The sequence below is a fragment of the Pteropus medius genome, unplaced genomic scaffold (genome assembly GCF_902729225.1).
Source record: "Pteropus medius unplaced genomic scaffold, Ma_sr-lr_union100, whole genome shotgun sequence".
Lineage (NCBI taxonomy): Eukaryota > Metazoa > Chordata > Mammalia > Chiroptera > Pteropodidae > Pteropus > Pteropus medius.
In genome coordinates this window covers 140,344-160,714 of record NW_024352790.1, presented here as the reverse complement: position 1 = coordinate 160,714, position 20,371 = coordinate 140,344, and the positions used below count along the sequence as shown (strand labels likewise).

The following is a 20,371-nucleotide window of genomic DNA, read 5'->3' as shown; positions in this document are numbered from 1 at the left end:
TATAAATGCATAAATGATCATATTGGGACCATTTATATTTCTATTAATATATATCACGGTTTCTACTACATTAGACAGTTTATTCAAAATCTGTTGTAGATTTTCATTTCTATTTTAACTAATGTTATATGAATATTGAAGAAGATTTTAAATACTGTCCTAGGAACAAGAAATGCCCTTTATCATTGGAAAAAAAATACAGGTTTGTGGGAGTGGATGAGTACCTATTTCCTGGAAGAACAATGTGAAGTTCTAATTGTTGCCAATAGGTGGTCATGGTTATAACAGAATAATGCAAGAACAATTTTATACTCATGAGAAAAAAATAGTATTTGCTTAAATAGCATTTGCTTATAATACCGATATTTCTCATTTGTTCTCATTTATTAAAGCCTATGTCGTTATCATTTTTCTTTTTACTTTGGGTTTTATCAAATACTCACATCTATGACTGAGTTGATTTCATCTGCAAGACGGTTGGCTTCATCAAGTATGTCATTGCCTTCTTTTAAAGTGTTCTCAGTTTGCCGTTTGCCACTTTCAATAGCCTCTTTCTTTTTCTGTAGTACAGTACGAACAAAACATCAAAATGCCTTTGGGTAAAACCCTATCCAGCCCTGTACTCCTGACTTCCCTGAGCTGTCTGAACAAAGGCGTTGCAAACAAGGCATGTCATGCTGACAATGAGACTAGATGAGAGTAATACAAACTATTCAGCCAGTCCTCCAAGAGTTATTTTATTCAAATGCCTGTACAGGTACTTCCTTCATCTCACTGTGGGAAAGTCATCCAAGAGAAGAAAAGTTATATGATCATAGCTGAGGAATTAAAAACTATTTTTAAAGCAAGATGAATATCCATTTTTTAACTAAAATGGAAGAGGCTGAGTATATCATACAGTGTGGTAGTACACTGAATTAGACTGGAACTGGATACTGAATGCCAGAATATATGTCCAAATGACTAATTTGTCAGTATAAACATAAGCAGTTTCATTCTATGGAAGCTATGTAAAAAATTGAAAGAAATAGGATTTTTAAGGGAATTTATAAGAAATACTTTTCAAAAAAAAGAGAAACTTTCACATGGGAGAAGAAACAATGGATTGTTCTATAGGAAGAGAGCAAACTCTCAATTTTCTTTGAAACTGATAGCTAGTCTCAAAACTACACGAAACTCATTTCTAGCCTAGAAGAGTAAAATCATGGAGAGAGAAATAGTGCTGTTTATTTATTGGGATCATAACTTTATCTATTTTTATCTTTTTTACTTCTAACAGATTTATATTCTTCCAATCACCTTTTTTACCTGTGGATTTAACCGCATCAATCACAATTTAAGCCTCTGCCATTTATGTCTTTTATATAAATGATAATGCTACTTTATATATTCATTTTGATCTCAGTATGTGCTAGGTATTTTAGAGGCTTTTCTAATTTAATTCTACACTAACTATGAGTCCTGTGTTTACTACCTTTGAAAGAAAATTGAACAAGTTAAGCGATTTACCCAAGGTAACACAGTTAGCACAATGTAATTAAGATTTGAACCCTGGTCTACCTAAAGATAGAGTCTCGGTCTTGAGCTATGAAAACATCGACTCTCCTTTTATAGAAATCATGTTTCTTATCTGTACTGGGGTAGCACTAATTTCACACCCCTCTTCCCCTACCTCTTTACTAACCACTTCAACATGCTACCAAGTACATATATCTTTTTCCTGCCTCTGAGCCTTTATACTTGCAGTTCCTTTAACCATGTGCTCTTTCCCGGTTCTCTGTCTTTCATCCACCTCCATTCTCTGCTCATGGTCACTGCTCTGATCACCTATGTAAAATAGCTCATCTGCACCCCAATTATTTTCTATATATTAGAGTATAATGATTACAAACTACATTCAGGCAATGGCCTGACTATGCTAGGATCCCACTCTGCGCACTCACAACCTAAGAAACCTGGGCAAGTAATTTAGCCTCATGTGAAATGTTTGGTCCCTCACTACTCAAAATGTGGCCCACTGACCAGCAACATCAGCACCACCTGGAAGTGTGTTAGAAATGTACAATCTCAGAGATGGGAAAAAATGGTGTAGATGATATAGGCTTTGTTCATCCCTTTTGTGATCAAATCAAGTTGTGATAGAAACATGGAGCAAACAGCAAGGAAAGTCACCTGGGATCTAGATGAACAGAAGCACTACAGCTAGGGATAAAAATAATTAATCACCCTGCAACGGTAGAAGGTAGGAGGGGGCAAAGACATGAGGCTATCTGTCTCCAGTGGCTGAGTGAGATAGAGGCTGGGGCAGTGGCAATTGGCAGCTGCAGACGCCTCTTAAAGGGGCCCTGTCGGCCAGAGGACTTTCATGGTGATGGACCTACTCACTCTGAGCACCAGCACCCAGTTGGCTGCTCAGGAGGCCCCAGAGACTTACAAGGGGACACTGAATTGACAGACAGAGGGCTGGAGGTGAGGCTTTCTCCCAGGCCAAAGTGCCTGAGGCATCCATTGTTCCTCTGTTGAGCCCTTCCCCCTCCCAGTCTGTGGACACAGCACCGCTGTAGCTGAGACATCATCGAACTGGATAATAGAGGTCGCTCCACCCAGAGGACTCCCTGAAACTCCTCCTCCTCAAATCACGGCCCTACCCAAGCCATATCCAAGTGTATCCTCGGTGAGTCAGGTGCTCCTTGCTGAGCAGCGTCTAGACTCAAACTGGTGGCAGCTGGCCTTGGTTTCTGGTGTGGTGTCTTGAGGCAACTATAAGCACAATATCTGTGGATTGCTTGATGAATCTTAACAGGTGGCCCCCGAGGGGCAGAGGCTTGGGCTAAATTTGGCCTGCAGCTGAACCTCTCTCAGGACTATGCCACTGGACACCTACTTCACAAATCCCCACTAATAAGACCGGGAGACTTAGGAGCTTTGCTTAGTACATAGAAAAGACAAGGAAAGGCAGCCAAAATGGGAAGACAAAGAAGCAGAAACCACAGGAGAGAACAGAGATCCAGAAATAATGGAGTCAAGCAATCTAACAGATGCAGAGTTCAAAACACTGGTTATAAAGATGTTCAATGAACTTAGGGAAAGTGTAGATGAATTCAGTGAGAACTTTAACAAAGAGATAAAAAATATAAAAATGAAAATGGAAATTATAAAAGGGAACCAGTCAGAAATGAAGAACACATTATCTGAGATGAAGAGTATATTAGATGGAATAAAAACAGTGGATAAAGGAGAGGATTGAGAGGATTGAACCACTGATATAGTGGATGGGGAAGCCAAGGACACTCAATCAGAATGGTAAAAAAACAAAAAAAGAAGAAGTCAAGACTATAATAATAATAATTTAAGGAGCCTATGGGATATCATTAAATGTAAAAATATCTAGGTCATAGGGGTACCTGAAGTAAAACAAGACATTGAAGAGCTATTTGAAGAAATAATGATGAAGGAAATAGACATACAACCCCAGGAAGCTCAGAGAATCTCAAGAAAGAGGAACCCAAAGAGGCCCACATCAAGACATATCATAATTAAAATGCCAAAGGTTAAATACAAAGAGAGACTCTTAAAAGCAGGAAGAGAAAAGGAGTTAGTTACCTACAAGAGAGCCCCCACAAGACTGGCAGCTGATTTCCCAAAAGACACTATGCAGGATAGAAGGGCTTGGCATAAAATGTGATGAAAACCTAGGATATACAACCAAGAATACTTTATCCAGCAAAGCTATAATTTAGAGTCGAAGGACAGATAAGGAGTTCTCAGAGAAAAATAAGCTAAACAAATTTATTGACATCAAGCCAGTATTACAGGAAATGTTGGAGGGACTTCTTTAAGAAGAAAAAGATACGCATCAAAAACATGAATAAAGAATGGTAATAACTACATTTCTATCACCAAGTACCTCAAATGGAAAAGAATTAAGCGCTCTAACCAAAAGGTAGAGTAGCTGAATGGTTAAGAAAACAAGACCCCTATGTATACGCTTTATGAAAGACTCACTTTAGATTAAAAGACACACACAGACTAAAAGGAAGGGGATGGAAAAAGATGTGGCCTTGATGGACCTGGAGGGTATTGTGCTGAAAGAAATGGGTCGGATAGACAAAGACAAATATTGCATGATTTCACGTACATGTGGAATCTAAGGAACAAAATAAATAACAACAAAAGCGGAAATAAACTCATAGATACAGAGAATAGCTTGAGAGCTACTGGATGAGAGAGGGGCTGGGAGGGATGGCAAAAAAGGAAAAGGGATTGAGAGGTACAAATGGATAATTGCAGAATATACATGGAGACGTAGAATGTAGCATGGGGAAGATGGTTAATAATGTGGTAACAAATGTGTAAGGGGAATGGGGGTACTAGATTTAGTGGGTGATCTCTTTGCAAGTTATGTGGATCTCTGATCTCTATGCTGTACTACTGAAACTGGTATATTATTGTATGCCAACTATAATTGAAAAAAAAAATCATCGAATTGTACAATGTAAATATGAATAACTAATTGTCTATTATATTTCAATAAAGTTGGGAAAAAAGTATAATCTCAACACCCTTTGGTAATTACCAACTCAGAGTCTGCATTTTAACAAGAACCCCAGGTGTTATACACAGTAAAATTTGAGAAGAACTGTCTTAGAACTTTGCCCGGTACACAATAACACGATGTAATTGTTGACTATTATAATTATCTTGTTTTGTTTCTCTTCTTAGCACTCATTTATCTGAGTTATATTCTATTAGGTGGCCATAAACCATATAAACATAGATATTATTTTATTTTTTGTATAGATTGAACCATCTTGATTCCTTCTAAATTGGTGTTGCTGATTTTCATTAAATAACATGTTAAAACACATGTTATTTAATGAAAATCAGCAACACCAATTCATCACAAAATGTACAAGGACTAGTGGAAATACACAGCCTATTGGACTGCATATAGCTTATGAAAATAACATCCTGAATGCATCAGGCAATGTCATTGAATGTATCAATTATTCTGTATATCACCCCTTTCTCCAGAGTTTATGGCCATATTATATACTATTTATTTATTGTTTTAGTGACTATCTTCCTCACTACAATATAAGTTCCGTAAAAACAGTCTTATGTGTCATTGTATCTCCAATACCGAGAAAAGTTTCCTCAATAAATCTTTTTGAATGAATAAATAAAATTAGAGTCCATGCCTGGGACATGCGCTGGTGATCCTTGGCTTATCAGCTATTCCCACTTCTGGCTAACATGAAGGGAGTTTCCATATATCATTCCCTCTTCAAGGACAACAAACATATGAGCAGTCCTGATGCTCCTGATTACAAGTCATATTTTATTTTCCAAGGGTCTGATTTTTTTTTTACATAACTACCAATTTTAGTCCTTAGTTTTTGCATGAACTGATTTAAAGTTATCCCATGTACAGACATTCAAGAATTTTTTCAACATGGTTCATTGATTTTAATCAATCATGCTAATTTAAAATGCTGTATCAATGGGAGGGAGGTATTTCCACCCGTATATGAGGTGAAGAGCTACATACATTTTGGTTTCAACTAAGTAGTGAGTTAGAATCTTTATAAAAGCTTTATTCGAGTTCCTTTAAGGAACTGATTGTTATGCAATATCGGAATGTGTTCTTTATTATGCTAAAGAAGAAATAATGATTTAGAGATTAAGATTTCAGAAGTGGCTAATTTTCAGATTAGCCACTGACAGAATCTAGCTTTGAGCCAAAGAAAGATGGAGTTTCAGCACTCCCAAATATTAATAAAAGCATAAATACAACATGCATTTGTGTTTGTTTTATGGTACTTTATTTATTCATTGAAAAAAAGAACATTTCTGTTCTTTGTGCCAGGCACTGTTCTAGGCCCTGGGGAGAGATTGGACAAGAAGATATGTTTCTCATGGCTTATCTGGAGGAGAAAGAAAATGAATGAGTAAATTAATGTATATTTTTAAGTAATGATGAATGATATAAAAGTAAATAAAGGGAGAGAATAAATATAGAATGATGTAGGATATAAAATTCCTAAGGTATGAAGTCTCAGGTGTTTGGGGAACAAAAAGGTAGCCCAGGTATAGAGAATTATTCTCCAAAAGTAAGCAATAAGCATAATTGATTCTACACAGATAACAAAGTTGATCATATTTCTACTTTTAACTTCTAATTAGATCTTAATTCATTCCAGAGCTCTGTAAGTTTAACATTGTATGTGTGTGTGTGTCTGTGTCTGTGTGTGTCTGTGTGTGGGAGTATGTGTGTGTGTGGAATAAAAACCCACAAAAGCTAACTTCCTGTCTATACTTTATCTAACAACTCACTCTTTCTTTGCAATCCTTCCCTTTGCAAGGTTATAATATTTGAGGACAGACTGTCCAATACATGTTCCCTCGCTTAACCGAATTGCTCATCTTCTCTTTGCCCATTGGCCTAGAGTTTCTTCTGCCCTCTCTCAATTGCTGGAACTGCCATTCTAACTCTGTCAGCTTCTAGAAGGCTGCATTCAAAGCCTTCTCTAATATGGCTCCACATGCTATTTCCAGAGCCATCTTCTGCATCAGACTTTTATGCAGCTTATGAATGAGCTTTATTGCTCCATTTGACATTGCCTAAGATCAACTTATACTTTCAGAGCTCTGTGTTTGAGTTCATGTTGCTCCATGATTTCTATGAATCTTTTGCTGATTCTCCCAACCCATATTAATCACAGGATTACAGATATTGAAAGGTTAAAGTGCCTGAATTTTTAGGAGACCATAAATTTTACGAGGCCAGGAGTCATTTTTATTCAACCTCAAATACTCTGGTCACCAACAGCACCATGATATGGTAGGTATTCAACAGACATTTAAATATTATTCCAGCCTACTTTCCTAGCCTTATATCACACTATTTCACAATATGAAACCAATTCTCCAGTTTACATGAACTACTCACAAATCCCCCAAATGTAATTTTAATCTATGGTTCCAATATTTCGATTACATATGATAGCTTTCAAGACAAAAACAAAATTCCTTAGCTTAGTCTCAGAATGCAATTCTCTTATAACTCAAAGTCTAGACCTTCTTTACATTTGCTGGCTTTCTATCCCTTCACTTGCTCACATGCAGTCTTCATTCCAATCCTAACAAACCACTGACTTTTCCCCCAATTGTCTTACTTTTCTTTTTTCCCTATGCCTTGGCATATGTTTTTCTCTATTTCAGGATATTCTTACCCTTCTACTTTGACTAGCTAATGCCCACCCTTTGAGACTTACCACTCGTGTCAAGTCCTCTATGAAACCCATTCTAAACCCAGGGGTGATTTCAATGCCCTTCCTTTGCTTGCCTCTATCATTAGTGTAGTGCATAGAATGATTTACTTGTGTGTATCTCCCACTAAATACAAGTCACTTAAAGTCATAAAGCTAGTGTTTTATTCTTAGTATCAATGGTTCTCGAATTTAAGGCTGCATATAAATAACTGGAGATATTCTTAAAACACAGGTTGCTGGGCCCCGTTTGCAGTTTCTAAGTTGACAGTTTTGGGCGGGGCCCGATAATGTGCATTTTTAACAAGTTTCTAGGTGATGCTAATGCTGCTGTTCCAAGGACAATACCATGAGGACCAACCTCCTCCCCACAGCCCTAGATTCAGATGAAATGATCAATTTTTATGTTTAGCACATTTTCTGAACTTAGTAGGGGCTTAATACAGGTTTTTACTAATAAAAATTACATGGTTACTTCCTTAAAAATAAACAAAAAACCATTTGAGTTCAGTCTTCATTATATCAGCTCCTTGGTGGGCACAGGACCAATGAAGTTATTTATTTAAAAAACAGCTCATTATTCAATCAAACGAATTAAATATGTCGGTTGTTCTCAAACCTGTATGTGCATCATATTAACCCCAAGAGAGGTTTAGAATATGGACCCTGGGCTATACCCCAGACTAGCCAACTCAGACTCTGGGGTGAGAGCCCAGAGAACCCTGCTGTTTAACAAACTTTCCAGGGGATTTTTCTTTAGCTAGACTAGTACCAGCCTTGGTAATCAATGTTAATCAGCCTTGGCAAACAACCTTAAATAAGCTGTGACTTACTCATGTTAATTTAATCAGTTTATGTATTTACTCCAGTAAGTTTTTAACAAACCTTTACTTAAGCATGACATATAAAATGAAAATGTGAAAAGGACTACCTAGAACTTTAATACTGACTTCCATAAGCTCCAGGCATCTCTAGGGGGTCCCAAGAAAGATGGCTCCTAGTTATAAACATCACTAAAAGGGAGGAATAGCTGAAAGCACCATTTACTGTGCCACTATAACTCTTCTTGAAATACTTCCCAAATGCTTATTATACTTTCCACACAGGTAATTTTAATTTCTTAAACTGTTGCCATAAAACGAAGAGGTGCACCTCCGGGTAAGTTACACCACTGGTGTGTAACCGAGCAGGATGAATCATGCTGGAGCTGGTGATATGACAACGGCCCAGCATCCTGTCTTGCAAGACAGTGCTTTTTCTTTAATATTGCTCGCATGTCAGTAGACTCCAAATTGGTTCAGATTAGATACATCAGCTGAAGAAAAAGTGAGCCTCTTCAATCTTTTATCAAAATGACAAGGCTAAGTCTCAGGAGAGGGACTCAGAAAAAAATACTTAAAAACAAATTAATTTGTCTTCTTCTTAATCCAAAGAAAAATGGAAAGAAATGAGTAGATTAAAAATATCCAGATTCATTTTATTTAACTGTCATTCCACAAACATTTTTGAGAGCATAACATATGCCAGGGAGTGTTCAGTTGTAGTTGAAAGTGAGATTATATGTTAGAGGAGATATAGGTCTGCTGCTGTTTTTATATCTGTTGGGATCAAATATTTTGAAAACAGCAAAGGTAAGTATAGTTCTGGGGAGAAATTTGTTGCTTTTTAAATACCAAATACAGGTTTGTGCCATCTTGTGCTGAATTTACTCTTGGGAAGAGTGATTATTTTTCCACGTTAAGTATTGAAATACAAATAGAGGTGACAGAGAGAGACAGAGACAGAGACAGACAGAGAGATAGAGACAGACAGAGACAGAGACAGGCAGAGAGAGATGAGACAGAGACAGACAGAGACAGAGACAGACAGAGAGACAGAGACAGACAGAGATTCAGAGACACACAGAGAGAGACAGAGTGAGAGACGGAGAGAGAGAAAAAGACACAGAGAGACACACAGAGAGTGACACAGAGAGTGACAGAGAGACAGAGAGAGGGAGAAAGACAGAGAGACAGAGGCAAAGATGTGAAGGAATCTGTTCTAGTTCCAACCTCATCAGCACCCTGACAAAGGCAGAGGCTGGCTGCCCGTTATTGCCTGAGGACAGAAGTACCTCTTGTCTGTGAGGAAAAGAAAGGAATTAACTCAGACTTGACCTGTTCATGTTAGACCCTTGTAAAATATAATTTGCATAGAACATATGGCAAAGAGAAAGAGAACCAAAATCTTCCCAAGCTCTGGTCTCTCAATGAGCTGTTCCTTGTGTGTCCAGATTTCATCAGAAAATACTTGGCACTTCTGTGATTTATGGCAGCCATGCCTAAACCATGGTTAGTGATTTAGGTTGGGTAGACTGTAAAATCATGATATTAGTACTTGAAGGGACTCTAGATGTTCTCTAGTATAATGCACTTAATAGTATAATGTATAAGTTGGGGAACTGATGCTTTAACTGACTTGCCCAGGCTTGTACTTCTAGTTAGTGGAACAGTTGTCATTAAAACTAAGGTCTTCTGACTCCCAGTAAAGAGCTCCTTCTGCTGTGACACGTTTTTAAAAAATCTTCAATAGTTTACATTTGAACTTTTAAAATGTTATTTGATTTTATGAGCAATAATCGTTGATTTAAAAAGAAAGATAAACCATTCCCTGTTCTGCTTCTTAAGTCTCCTTTCGGAGTTGTCATTCTTGATCTCTATAAATGTGCATCAAATTGACTTAGCCAGCCATGTTCAACCCCCACCCTACACCCCTAGATTCAGATGAAAGAGGCCCTAAGACTCACCTCTAAAGCAGTCATGTTTTTCTGGTTTACTGTAGATAAGCGATTAGCTTCTCTGATTTTATATGTGGCTTCTCTCAACAGGTCCCAAGCATCATCAAGCTTGTTTTCGTAATCTGTCAATTTCTCCTGGAGATCTTTCTCCATTTCTTCGGTTTTCTCCCGGGACTCTCCAAACAGCTTATTCACTTTCTTCAACAGGCTTTCTGCAGCTCTGCAAGCAGCCCAGCCCAATAATAGACAATAAGGTCTTGTCATGCTTCAGGGTCTATTGGTATTAAACTTTGTTACAAAGAGATGCTAAGATGAAAAGAATGGAAAAATAAGACAGTATTTAAAGAAGACTGACTATATGCTAAACCAAGTTTAAAACTGATACCGGAAAAGTAGCAAGATCACTTAAATTAAAGAACAAAAAAGACACACATTATTAATTTGCTAGTAATATAAATTTATTTGATTATTTTATATATAGGCAAAAACGCGCTTTCAATCCATTTTAGAGCAAGATCAATCACAACTAAGTAAAATAATAAAAAATAAATAGCAAAGTATCTTATACTCATATATGTGATGGGAACTTTAGAAAACTGTAACTAACAGTTTGGAAAGGTCAGTTTATCAAATGAAAACATCATAGAGCATCTACTCACACCAGCTCATCTTCAGCCACTTCTTTCTGTGTATCTAGATTTTTTCTCCGCAATTCTCCCATCATCTGATCAATCTCTTTCTGAAGCCCTTGCAAATTTCTCTCAAAGGCCTTGTCTTGAATTCCTAGAGTTTCATTTAGTTTTATAGCTTTTTCATTTACAGCTGCAGGAGTAAAAAAAATTTTGCAAATTGATAAACAAAAGTGCCACATGCAAAAATGCCACTCAGTATCTGCTCTTCCCCACCATCCCCAAATGCAATGTAGCCTGCTGTGATGTTCCAGTGGGGAAACAGAGGCAGTTAATACAAAAATCCTTAATAAACAGGGAAATATGACATACTTATCCACATTATATTTATTTTTGAGGTGTTTCTACTTCAAAAGGAAGAAATAAAAAAAAAAATGGATCGAATCCTCTTCAGGTAAAGGGTAAAAACTGAGATTTAGCATAACATTTAGAAGCTGAAAATGTATGGTCTACATTGCTGATAAGACAGAATTATATTCAGTTAATTTTAAAATACTGAGCACAGAAATACTATCGGTGACGTGATATCTGAAAATGAACCTACCTTCGAACACCCACACAGTATTGTGCTCATGTTTTTAAAGAAGTGAGGAAAGGAGCGCTGGTCTAGGGACAAATATTATAGATTAGGGCTCAAAGATACCTTCCAGCGATACATCCATCGTAAGGGTCTGTGTTTATTATGCATTTAATGAGGTTTCAAACTGTGCTCTTTGGAAATTTAAGATTCTCCAGGTGCTTCAGGTATTCTACAAATGATGTCTATTCTGCCAAAAATTTCTTTTATTTGTTGGTATTCTGGGAAAATATTCATTTGAAAAAAGAATGCCATGTCAAATAAAAATTTAAAAAATTGGTGAATTGAAACATTTTCGCAGTACTACCATTAGTTTTAAACCAAGTTTTCCTGAAGTGTGTTCTATGGAACATTAATTTAACAAACTGAAAGGAGGTGTTTTGATTTTTAACTCTTTGGCCTGCCGAACTTTTACTTCTATAATATTACCTAAGAGAATCTCTAGAATGAGGGATCTGGGTTGGACAAGAGGCATTTTCTACTATTCAAAGTTGCATCCTAAGACCTCTTGAAGATGCAAAGAATCCTGAAAATTCATTTCTATTCTTGGAGAAATTTTTCTGATTAGGACTGACTGATAAGAGTCATTCCAAGAATAGTATGGGCAGAGCTCCTGAAACAGTTGTACATGGTCAGGTCAAGTAGTGGGATGGTGGGAAAGTATAGTTCTGACGTGTGTGATACCCAAATGAGCATCATCAACATCACTTATTAACTTATTAGAAATGCAGATTTTAGGCCCCACTCCAGACCTACTGAGTCAAAAATTCCAGGGGCGGGGACAAGCAATCTGTGTTTTAACAAATCTTCCAGAAGCTTTGGATGCACACCAGAGTTTGAGAATCCATGGATTGGCAGAAAGAAATCAGTTTATCTCTAAGTCTACTCCTTACCAAATGCATCTTTCTAGTTCTCTTTCCATAATAAATGTGTTTGTTAGAACGTTGCTATAGTCTAATTCCTATTTTTGATAGTTGGTTTAATTTGCAGGACAAAATGAATTAGGTGTTTTAAAGAAAAATATGGCCATTCCTAACCCTCTGTCAGAAATTACTACTCAGGTGCTATATTCCTAGAAGTTAGTGAGAGTGGCTCTTTCTTAGTCAACTGGTTAACAGTCATACCTTCAAATATGCCAAAGAGCCTTCCCCAGATTCCACCCCTATTGTTAATAAGACAGCTTTTTTGAGGTGCAAAAAAGCGTACCGTAATATTCAGTGCATGGACAGTAAATCTAGTGCCAAGCATCTAGGCTGTGTCATGTTTATTAAGGAACCACACTGACCGTGACTGATTGATTTGAAAGCTCTTTGATCTAGCAGACTATGTGGGAGCCATGCTAGGTTGTTGATGATTAAATCTAAGAAGGTTTCTACTTCTTAGACTTCAAAAAAAAGCAATAGTAGATTTGGCTTTACCTATCATACAGTCCTTTGGTCTGAGTGCATGCCTGTCTGTACAGCTGATTTTAACCAATTGCAGCATGTAAGTAACCACTGACTTAATTTTTAAATGAAAGGATAAATCCCATTTCGCAACCCACCAAAGCTGTGTGTTTTTCCTTTAATAAATGAATATATAAATGAGCTCTGACTAGAGTTTTGTTTTGTTTTTGGAATTTAACTTAATTTAGGTTCTGGGCCTAGGTGGTATTGAAGAAGGGAGAAATGTGAGATATGGCTTCCTCTTTCTCTTGTAGTCTACTCTCAAAGCTAAACTCCTGCAGAGAAGAATTTAGTGAAAAAAGAATGATATCAGAGAAGAAAAGGAAAAGAGGGCTGTGCTTTTTGAAATGTTTCATTTCTTTTAAGTTAAAGCAATATGTAAGCAATGAGAAGAAATTATTAGGGTACATAAAAACTGTTTTAGAAAAATAATGTGTTAAGAAAGAAAGCATTATTTTAATAGAAGAGGTCTGATTTTTCCACTGCTTTTATCTATGGAATTTAGAAATTTTCTGAGTACTTTTAAACTCAAGATGAATGTAGCAGTCTCTTATTCAAACATGCACTATCACATTAGTATGTTTTCAACATTATTGAAAATAATTGTAACATAAATATATCTTTTAAATTTACTTATTTATTTTTGCCTTATTTCAAAGAGCATTTAAAGTAGTTTTAAAATTTCTTTAAAACAAGATAAACTTATATAAAAGGAGATGGGATAAAGATGAAAAAAATTAATGTAAATCAGGAGAAATATTAATAGACAAAAAAGCGTACCGTAATATTCAGTGCATGGACAGTAAATCTAGTGCCAAGCATCTTACTAGCTAATGCATAGCAAGGGGCACAAATGGGGTACGTAGGAGGTATATGGTATCTGTAAGGAGAAGCAAAGTTGTTTTTTATATTGAAGCCGAGAATACCTATCCTCTGATGGGTAAATTTATCATGAATGACAAATACTGCAATCTCAGAAACAGGAGAAAGGATGTCTAACATTTATTAAGTTCTATTATATGTCAGGACATACACTAATGGGTTTATATATGTTCGCTCATTAATTCTAATAGTGGATGGAATAAAGCAGTTTATTCATTATCTAATCAGGAGTCATAGCACAGTAGACTTTAAAAATTATAGTGAGATAAGAATGCCTTGGATTAGTAAAATTGATTACCTGTAAAAAGGCCATGACTTGTGATGGAAGATAGGATGAGTAAAGTATTCCATCTATATAAAAATAAAACTGAACAGACAACACCAGGCTGAAGCTTTCACTTTTCCCACAGCAATTTACTGCCACTAATAAAACATGAAAGTACTGATGATTATCCACATTACTGTAGTTTTGAGAGAAAAAAAATGGTGTGGATGTGTTGTATTATCTGCTTAAAGCTTTTGGTGAATGCCCGTTCCCTTTTTTAAAATCCCCTAAATGACCAAGTCTTGTAGTTCATGTACACATCTCAGTCAGGATTTAGTTTAACTCTAGCATATTCGAATTTAAATTGTCATGAAATTTTGACAGTTGGCTTAATTCTGCCAAAATTCTTTTATAAAGAGCTGTGGTTATCATTTTTGTTATCATTTATGTTAGTACCTGCTAGAAGAAGGGAGTAGTGTTCACATAATCCTCAGGTATAGGATCACAGCTACCCCGCATGGCACTTCATGTGAATTAGAAAAAGGTATCCCATCTTCATAGACAGAACCAGACTGCCTGATTGATGCACAATTTAGGGAATAGGAGACACTGTTCATGATATTGAACCCTTTTGTGGATAGATTGTAGAGGACGGTGAGCAAAACCTGGGTTAAATATCATTCCCACTCTGCTCCCTGCAGGTGACCTTTGTGCAGCGCACAAACTGTGAGGTAAAGGGCTTAATGGAGAGAAGCAGGCAGTGCTGATGTTGGAGTCTACTGAAAACATACACTAACATTTATTCTTATGTACCATTGTTTGACTGAAATGCTCATAATGAGTTCCCAGGATAGGCTGCTGGGTGTTGAATGTTTGCGATTGAGGTGCAAGGAAAAGGAAAGTTCCTGGAGTATTGACTAGTGCCTTCAGGGATCCAGGGTGAGTGAAATTGCTCTACCTGCAATGGGATTTATTTTTGGTTGGGAGGTAAACACTTCAAATAGCATTGATGGTAAATAAAACCAGGAAAAGCACAACAACTTCATCGGATAAACTACAGAGGATAAACTACATGAGTTAACAGATTTTTCCGGTTGGAGTAATTTCTGTTTCAGATCCTGACATGTTTTGCCTCACATTATAACTCTGTTGCTTCTTGCAGTGGGGAATCTTAAGGAGTTTCGGTCTCTTCTTGGCTGGTGTGATTCCTAAGAGTTGCCTGTCAGGATCTGCCTTGAAGGTTTATCTCATGTCCTAGCTTATTTGGCTTTATTACAAAGCAAACTATCTAAAATGCATAACATTATAGAGAAATAAAAAGTGTTTTATTTTTTTAAAGCAAACAAAACAAAACAAAACAAAACCTTTTTTTTCTTACTTTCTAAACATGAATGCATGTTTATTATATACTAATAGTATTTAAGAACCAATGGGATTTTGTTTGTTTGTTTTATATTATCTGTTTTCTTTAAGAGTTTCTTAATCTGAGTTTTTGCCCAAAGATGGCTTCCTCTTTGATTCTCAATCATATTGGCAGATGCCAAGAACTAACTCCTAGAGCTTTCGGTAAGGCAACACATCTAAATTCCAAGCAACAGATGTTCATTAAAAACCAGGACCAAGTGTTTTAAAAACCATTTTGAGAAATTAAAGTGCTACTTTAATGTACTGAGTAGAATGATATAATTAGCTTTTAAAAAAATTAAACATCTTTTAACTAGTTTTGAATACAAATAATAGCAAAGCATAAGTGTCCCATTAGTTATTTAATCATAATAGCCATTCCTTAAAAATTGGAGCATTCCTAAAGGAATGCGTTCAATTTACCGCTATTCTGCATTCATAATTACTAATTTACTGGCTGTTGTCACTAATTTAACACCGTAGGCTGTAGATTCTCAGTGCCCTTGAATATCTTGACCAAAATGTTTTAAAACCCAACCCTCAAATTTAGAGATGTCATCTCTTACTAGAGAAATCTCAATCCTGTATAATCCTGTTTTCTATTTTTCTGTTGGGAGAAATAATAATTAAAGTGTGACTTTTGTAATACCTTCTGCATCCTGGGCAAGTTCCTTAATGAATTCTCCTAAGGAGTCTGCTCTTGTGTTGGTCCTCTCAGCATCCTGTCCAGTTTGCTCGCCATCTGCTATCACTTTGGTAGCCTAATGATCCAAATTCATGAAAAGCATAATTAATAGAGATGATAAAGCAACTGTTAGATTAACTCCCATTGGCTAACAGGCTACATTTTCTTTCAAATATTACTTTGAGCTAGAGGCAATCGATGAATTATTGATCAGATGTACTGGAAATGACGCCCTGTGCTCAAGTATACAATTAAACTTTATTACTTCTTCCATTAAATGGAAATCAGAGAGCTGTATTTGGTCTTTGTAAAACCCTCATTACATGCAATGGCACAGAAGAAGCGATAACACAATTATTTTTGAAATATCTTTAAGGTACTGTTGCCAAAAGGCTTTAATGGATTCTTCAGCCTCCACATGTTGCAATTTTGTTCATATTTTATTTACTGGAAAAGTGTGGAGTGTAGCCACGATGGAGGCACAGGCAGTCTGTCTCAATAAACTTAATCCTATAGATTCATTTAGATCAATATGTTAACTAAAGAAACAACGAGGGAAGGGGAATACTTAGCTACTAAGTAGTAAATGCTTGTTTTGTAACACTCTAAAGATGCCAGTAAAACATTAAAAAAGAACAAATGCTAACATTTCTCATATATCATCACCGGAAAAGATAGCTGTTAATCATAGAACCATACATTATCATCAACAAAACAAATCAGAACTCCAGAACAGCCTCACCTTCCAAAGAGTATTCTCATTTTCACCTTTATTCACATTGAAGATATCATTTGGACACAATGGAATCCAATTAATGTGTTTATAGTTAAGATATACCATATTTAGTCAAATAAAAATTACATCTGTAATATTAAAAAGTTTCTTAAAAGATACTACAAGGTTTAGAGCAACTTGAAATAGATTTACATTTCACTTTTATGTGTAAGCATATGCCAATAAATATGACTTCTTTTGAAATAAACAGACAGGGATAACCTGACTACAGATAATGAATCAAAGAATCACAAAGTACCTCAAAATAAGTTGAATAAGATGCAAGTTAGCAGAATACTAATACTCTACAATCTTGAACCAGAGTGCTTGCATTCTAGACATTCTCAAAGAATATACAGTTTTTATATATAAGAGGATTTTAAATAGAACTTAAAATAGAACTAAATGTCTGACCAACATAAAACATGGAAAGAGAGGCGACAGAAATTATTTTGAGATTTGTGATTTCCCAGGGGCAGGAAGAAGTTTAATTCATGAAAGTTTTCAAAGTTTTGCATAAAAGGTAGAATATAAAGTGCAATTATTATCATCTAATTTCTCAACCTGCAAGTGTTACTATCACAAATAAAAAGACGAAAGGATAAATATCCTTTTAAAACTTCTCTTTACACATTGCAATATATACACAGAACGATTTGGAAGGTATTAATCAATGGTTTAGAATGCTCTGGATTAACTCTTCTAAAATATTCATAATGGAATTATTTTCGCTTTTAGATGTGAGGCTCAGATGGGCCAAGTAACTTTTTCTACATTTACACCATGCATACATACACAAGTATAATTTTTAAAATGATACTAAGGTAAACTGCTTAAGATGTTGGCCATCTAAACTGTTTTAGATGTTTATCTAGTCTAGACTTGACGGTACTCTATGATATATCACTCCTAGTTTCACAGAACACTATAAACAACGATCTACATTATGGTCATCTTTTAATACCTTATCTTAAAAATTAATGTATCATCAGCATTAATATATCTTATTACAGAGAAAATGTGTATTATAATTTAAACTTAATTTTCTTGCTTTATCAATACCTTATATATATTACCGAAATATCATAATTCACATATTCATACTATCAAGCTCACCCTTGTTAATAGTTCAAAGTATCAATTAAAAAAGTGTATATCGATACACTGTCCCTTTTAAATTCTGGATAATCAAGGTAGTATTCATTTCCTTCTACTTAATTAATTTATACAGTAATGTATAAGAATCATCATTAACGAACTCAGGACTGATTATATGAGTATTCCACTATTAAAATGTCAAGAATGCTACATGACCCATGATAAGAAACACGTTTAAAAAGTTATGACTGAGACCCTATGCAATCAACCTCCCTGGCTTCCTTTTAGTATATAAATTGTATCAAAATCTTTCCTTCCTACTGTCCTTGCCTGGAACAAGCTTCTCCTCTTTACTTTCAGTGACTGGACCCTTGTCATCCACTAGCTTTCAGTTTAATAAGTATCTCTTCTTGGTGTGGCCATTCCCAGGGTACCTACCTAGGTTTCTGCACTTCCTACAACAAAACATTTCCTACATAGCACTATGTGTTTTAGAATTACTTAATATGTGTTAGCTTTCCTATATATTGTCTACCTCCCCGACTCTAAGGTAAACTCTAAGAGGGTAAGAACTTGGTCTGTTTTATCACTTTATATCCAGCTCTTAGTATGATGCAAATATTGAATGAACATGGTTAAATACATGACTAAACAACAATTTCCTAACTAATCTTGCCAACCTTATTACCATTCCTATTGTCTACCTTTCTATGAGCATTCCCAGAAAAGCTTTTGTTCATACTATTGCTCCTTAACTCCTCTCCAATTATCCAAAATAAAGCCAGCCTTTGAGATAAAGTTCCAACCTCACCTGTTCTATGAAGCCATCCTGAGTATTTTAGCACATGTTCTCTTTCTTAGATTTTCAAAAACAATGATCATTATCACCATTCATGACTATTTTGAGTCATTATTTTGTTAGATGTTTTGCCATGTCTATCTAATCACCATCCTTAGGGGACTGGGGCTTTGCCTTATCTCTTTGTATTCCTCAGAATGCCAAACACAGTGCCCGGCAAATTGTAGGGGGATAAAGATGTTGGGTGCTCGGCTGATATAATGATAAACAAACCAACTATCCCTTTGAAGTTATAAAGCTTGTTGGAGGAAAAAAGAATCTCTCTCCATATGCCTTCCCAATACCATTTAAACTGGCCATATGCTTGGTGCTATGTTTGCCAGCAACTGTGGATGACTGGGCAGTTTTCTGGGCATTTCTCAGAGGCTCAAAGAAAGCTTCTGCTCAAGAGCTGTGGTTGAGTGCTTAGGAGAGCCAGGTCCGAGAGCCTCCATCCCCTACCACATTCTAGTCACTGGCCTTGTGGTAATTCAAAACTAGCCTGTGATTACATACCAAGTACCATGCTACTGTGGCTGGGGATATGGGTGGGGAGTGGACAAAAGTTCAGAGCCAGCATTGTGCTTACTGAGAAAGAAGATGGTCTTCCCTCTTCACAGACAAGAGCTGCCTCTCTTAGATGTACTCTAGGAGAGGAAGGGATAGAAGTTCCTGGCACCCATAGGCATTGACTTATGGTGTTAGCACTCTAAAATGTGAGTTACACAGTCAGGCTCAACTGTACCCTAGGTTGATATGTATGTTCAGAAGGGCTTATGCTACTCTCTTGTGTCTCATTTATTCTTCCTGCCTTTAGAGATACAGAGAGGACATGATCCCTAGTTCTACACTGATGAAACTGAAGATGTAGAGAGGTTAAGTGACTTATCTAAACTCACACATATAGGGAATTGAGGACAAAACATAATTTTTCTGTCTCACAGTTTTATTTTCTATCTGTATCAAACATTCAGGAAGACTAGGAAAATATGTGAGAAAGTTGAACATGCTGGGTGGGAAGAACACTGCTCCAACTCATGTAGTATAACTTGAAGTGGATAAACTTTAGGTTTAAGTAAGTTAACATATTTGAAAATCTATATCAGAACAGCAAATAGATATATTTTTAAATACCATATCCAATTACACAGTAATTAAGTTGAGTCACATTGGTCAAAACCACCCATGAGAAACTTCATAAAGGAAGCCGGTGACAAAAGCACTACCACCTGTGGAGAATGGTGATAGATAGTGGTATCATTGTAAAAAAAAAAAATTCACAAAAATCAGTTCCACCCAGGACAGGCTACTGATAATGTTATGGATGAATATTAAATACTACATGATAGTAGCTATCTGTCTGGTTCAGTTTGGCTCTTCTTGTGTTTTATTAAATTCCCATCCCCATCTCTTAATCGTGTTTCTTCTTCTTCACTATTATCTTGTCCTTTGAGTATTTGACAAATGCCTTCTTATTTATTATAACATATTGTACAACCTTCCTTTCATTCTCTATCTTTGATTTTCTAATTTTTACATCTTCTCACTTCTGTTCTACATTTTTTCTGGTGTTTCTTTGAAAATGATGTTTTATTCAGTACTTTGCATTGCTCTTACCTTTGATTACCTTTTTTCTTTCCATTCAAGTTCACCCAAGTAGATTGTT

At 36.1% G+C, this 20,371-nt stretch overlaps 1 protein-coding gene across 1 annotated transcript in view; it reads right to left on the bottom strand.

Annotated features, from left to right (window-relative positions):
• The window catches only part of LAMA2 (laminin subunit alpha 2), a 239,010-nt gene that overhangs the window by 87,930 nt on the left and 130,709 nt on the right, over window positions 1-20,371 (bottom strand). Inside the window, exons 24-27 of the mRNA XM_039849938.1 lie at window positions 15,959-16,070; window positions 10,707-10,869; window positions 10,057-10,267; window positions 444-560 (exon numbers count right to left, since the gene is read on the bottom strand). Coding sequence (XP_039705872.1) covers window positions 444-560; window positions 10,057-10,267; window positions 10,707-10,869; window positions 15,959-16,070 — 603 coding nt within the window. The remainder of the gene's footprint in view (window positions 1-443; window positions 561-10,056; window positions 10,268-10,706; window positions 10,870-15,958; window positions 16,071-20,371) is intronic.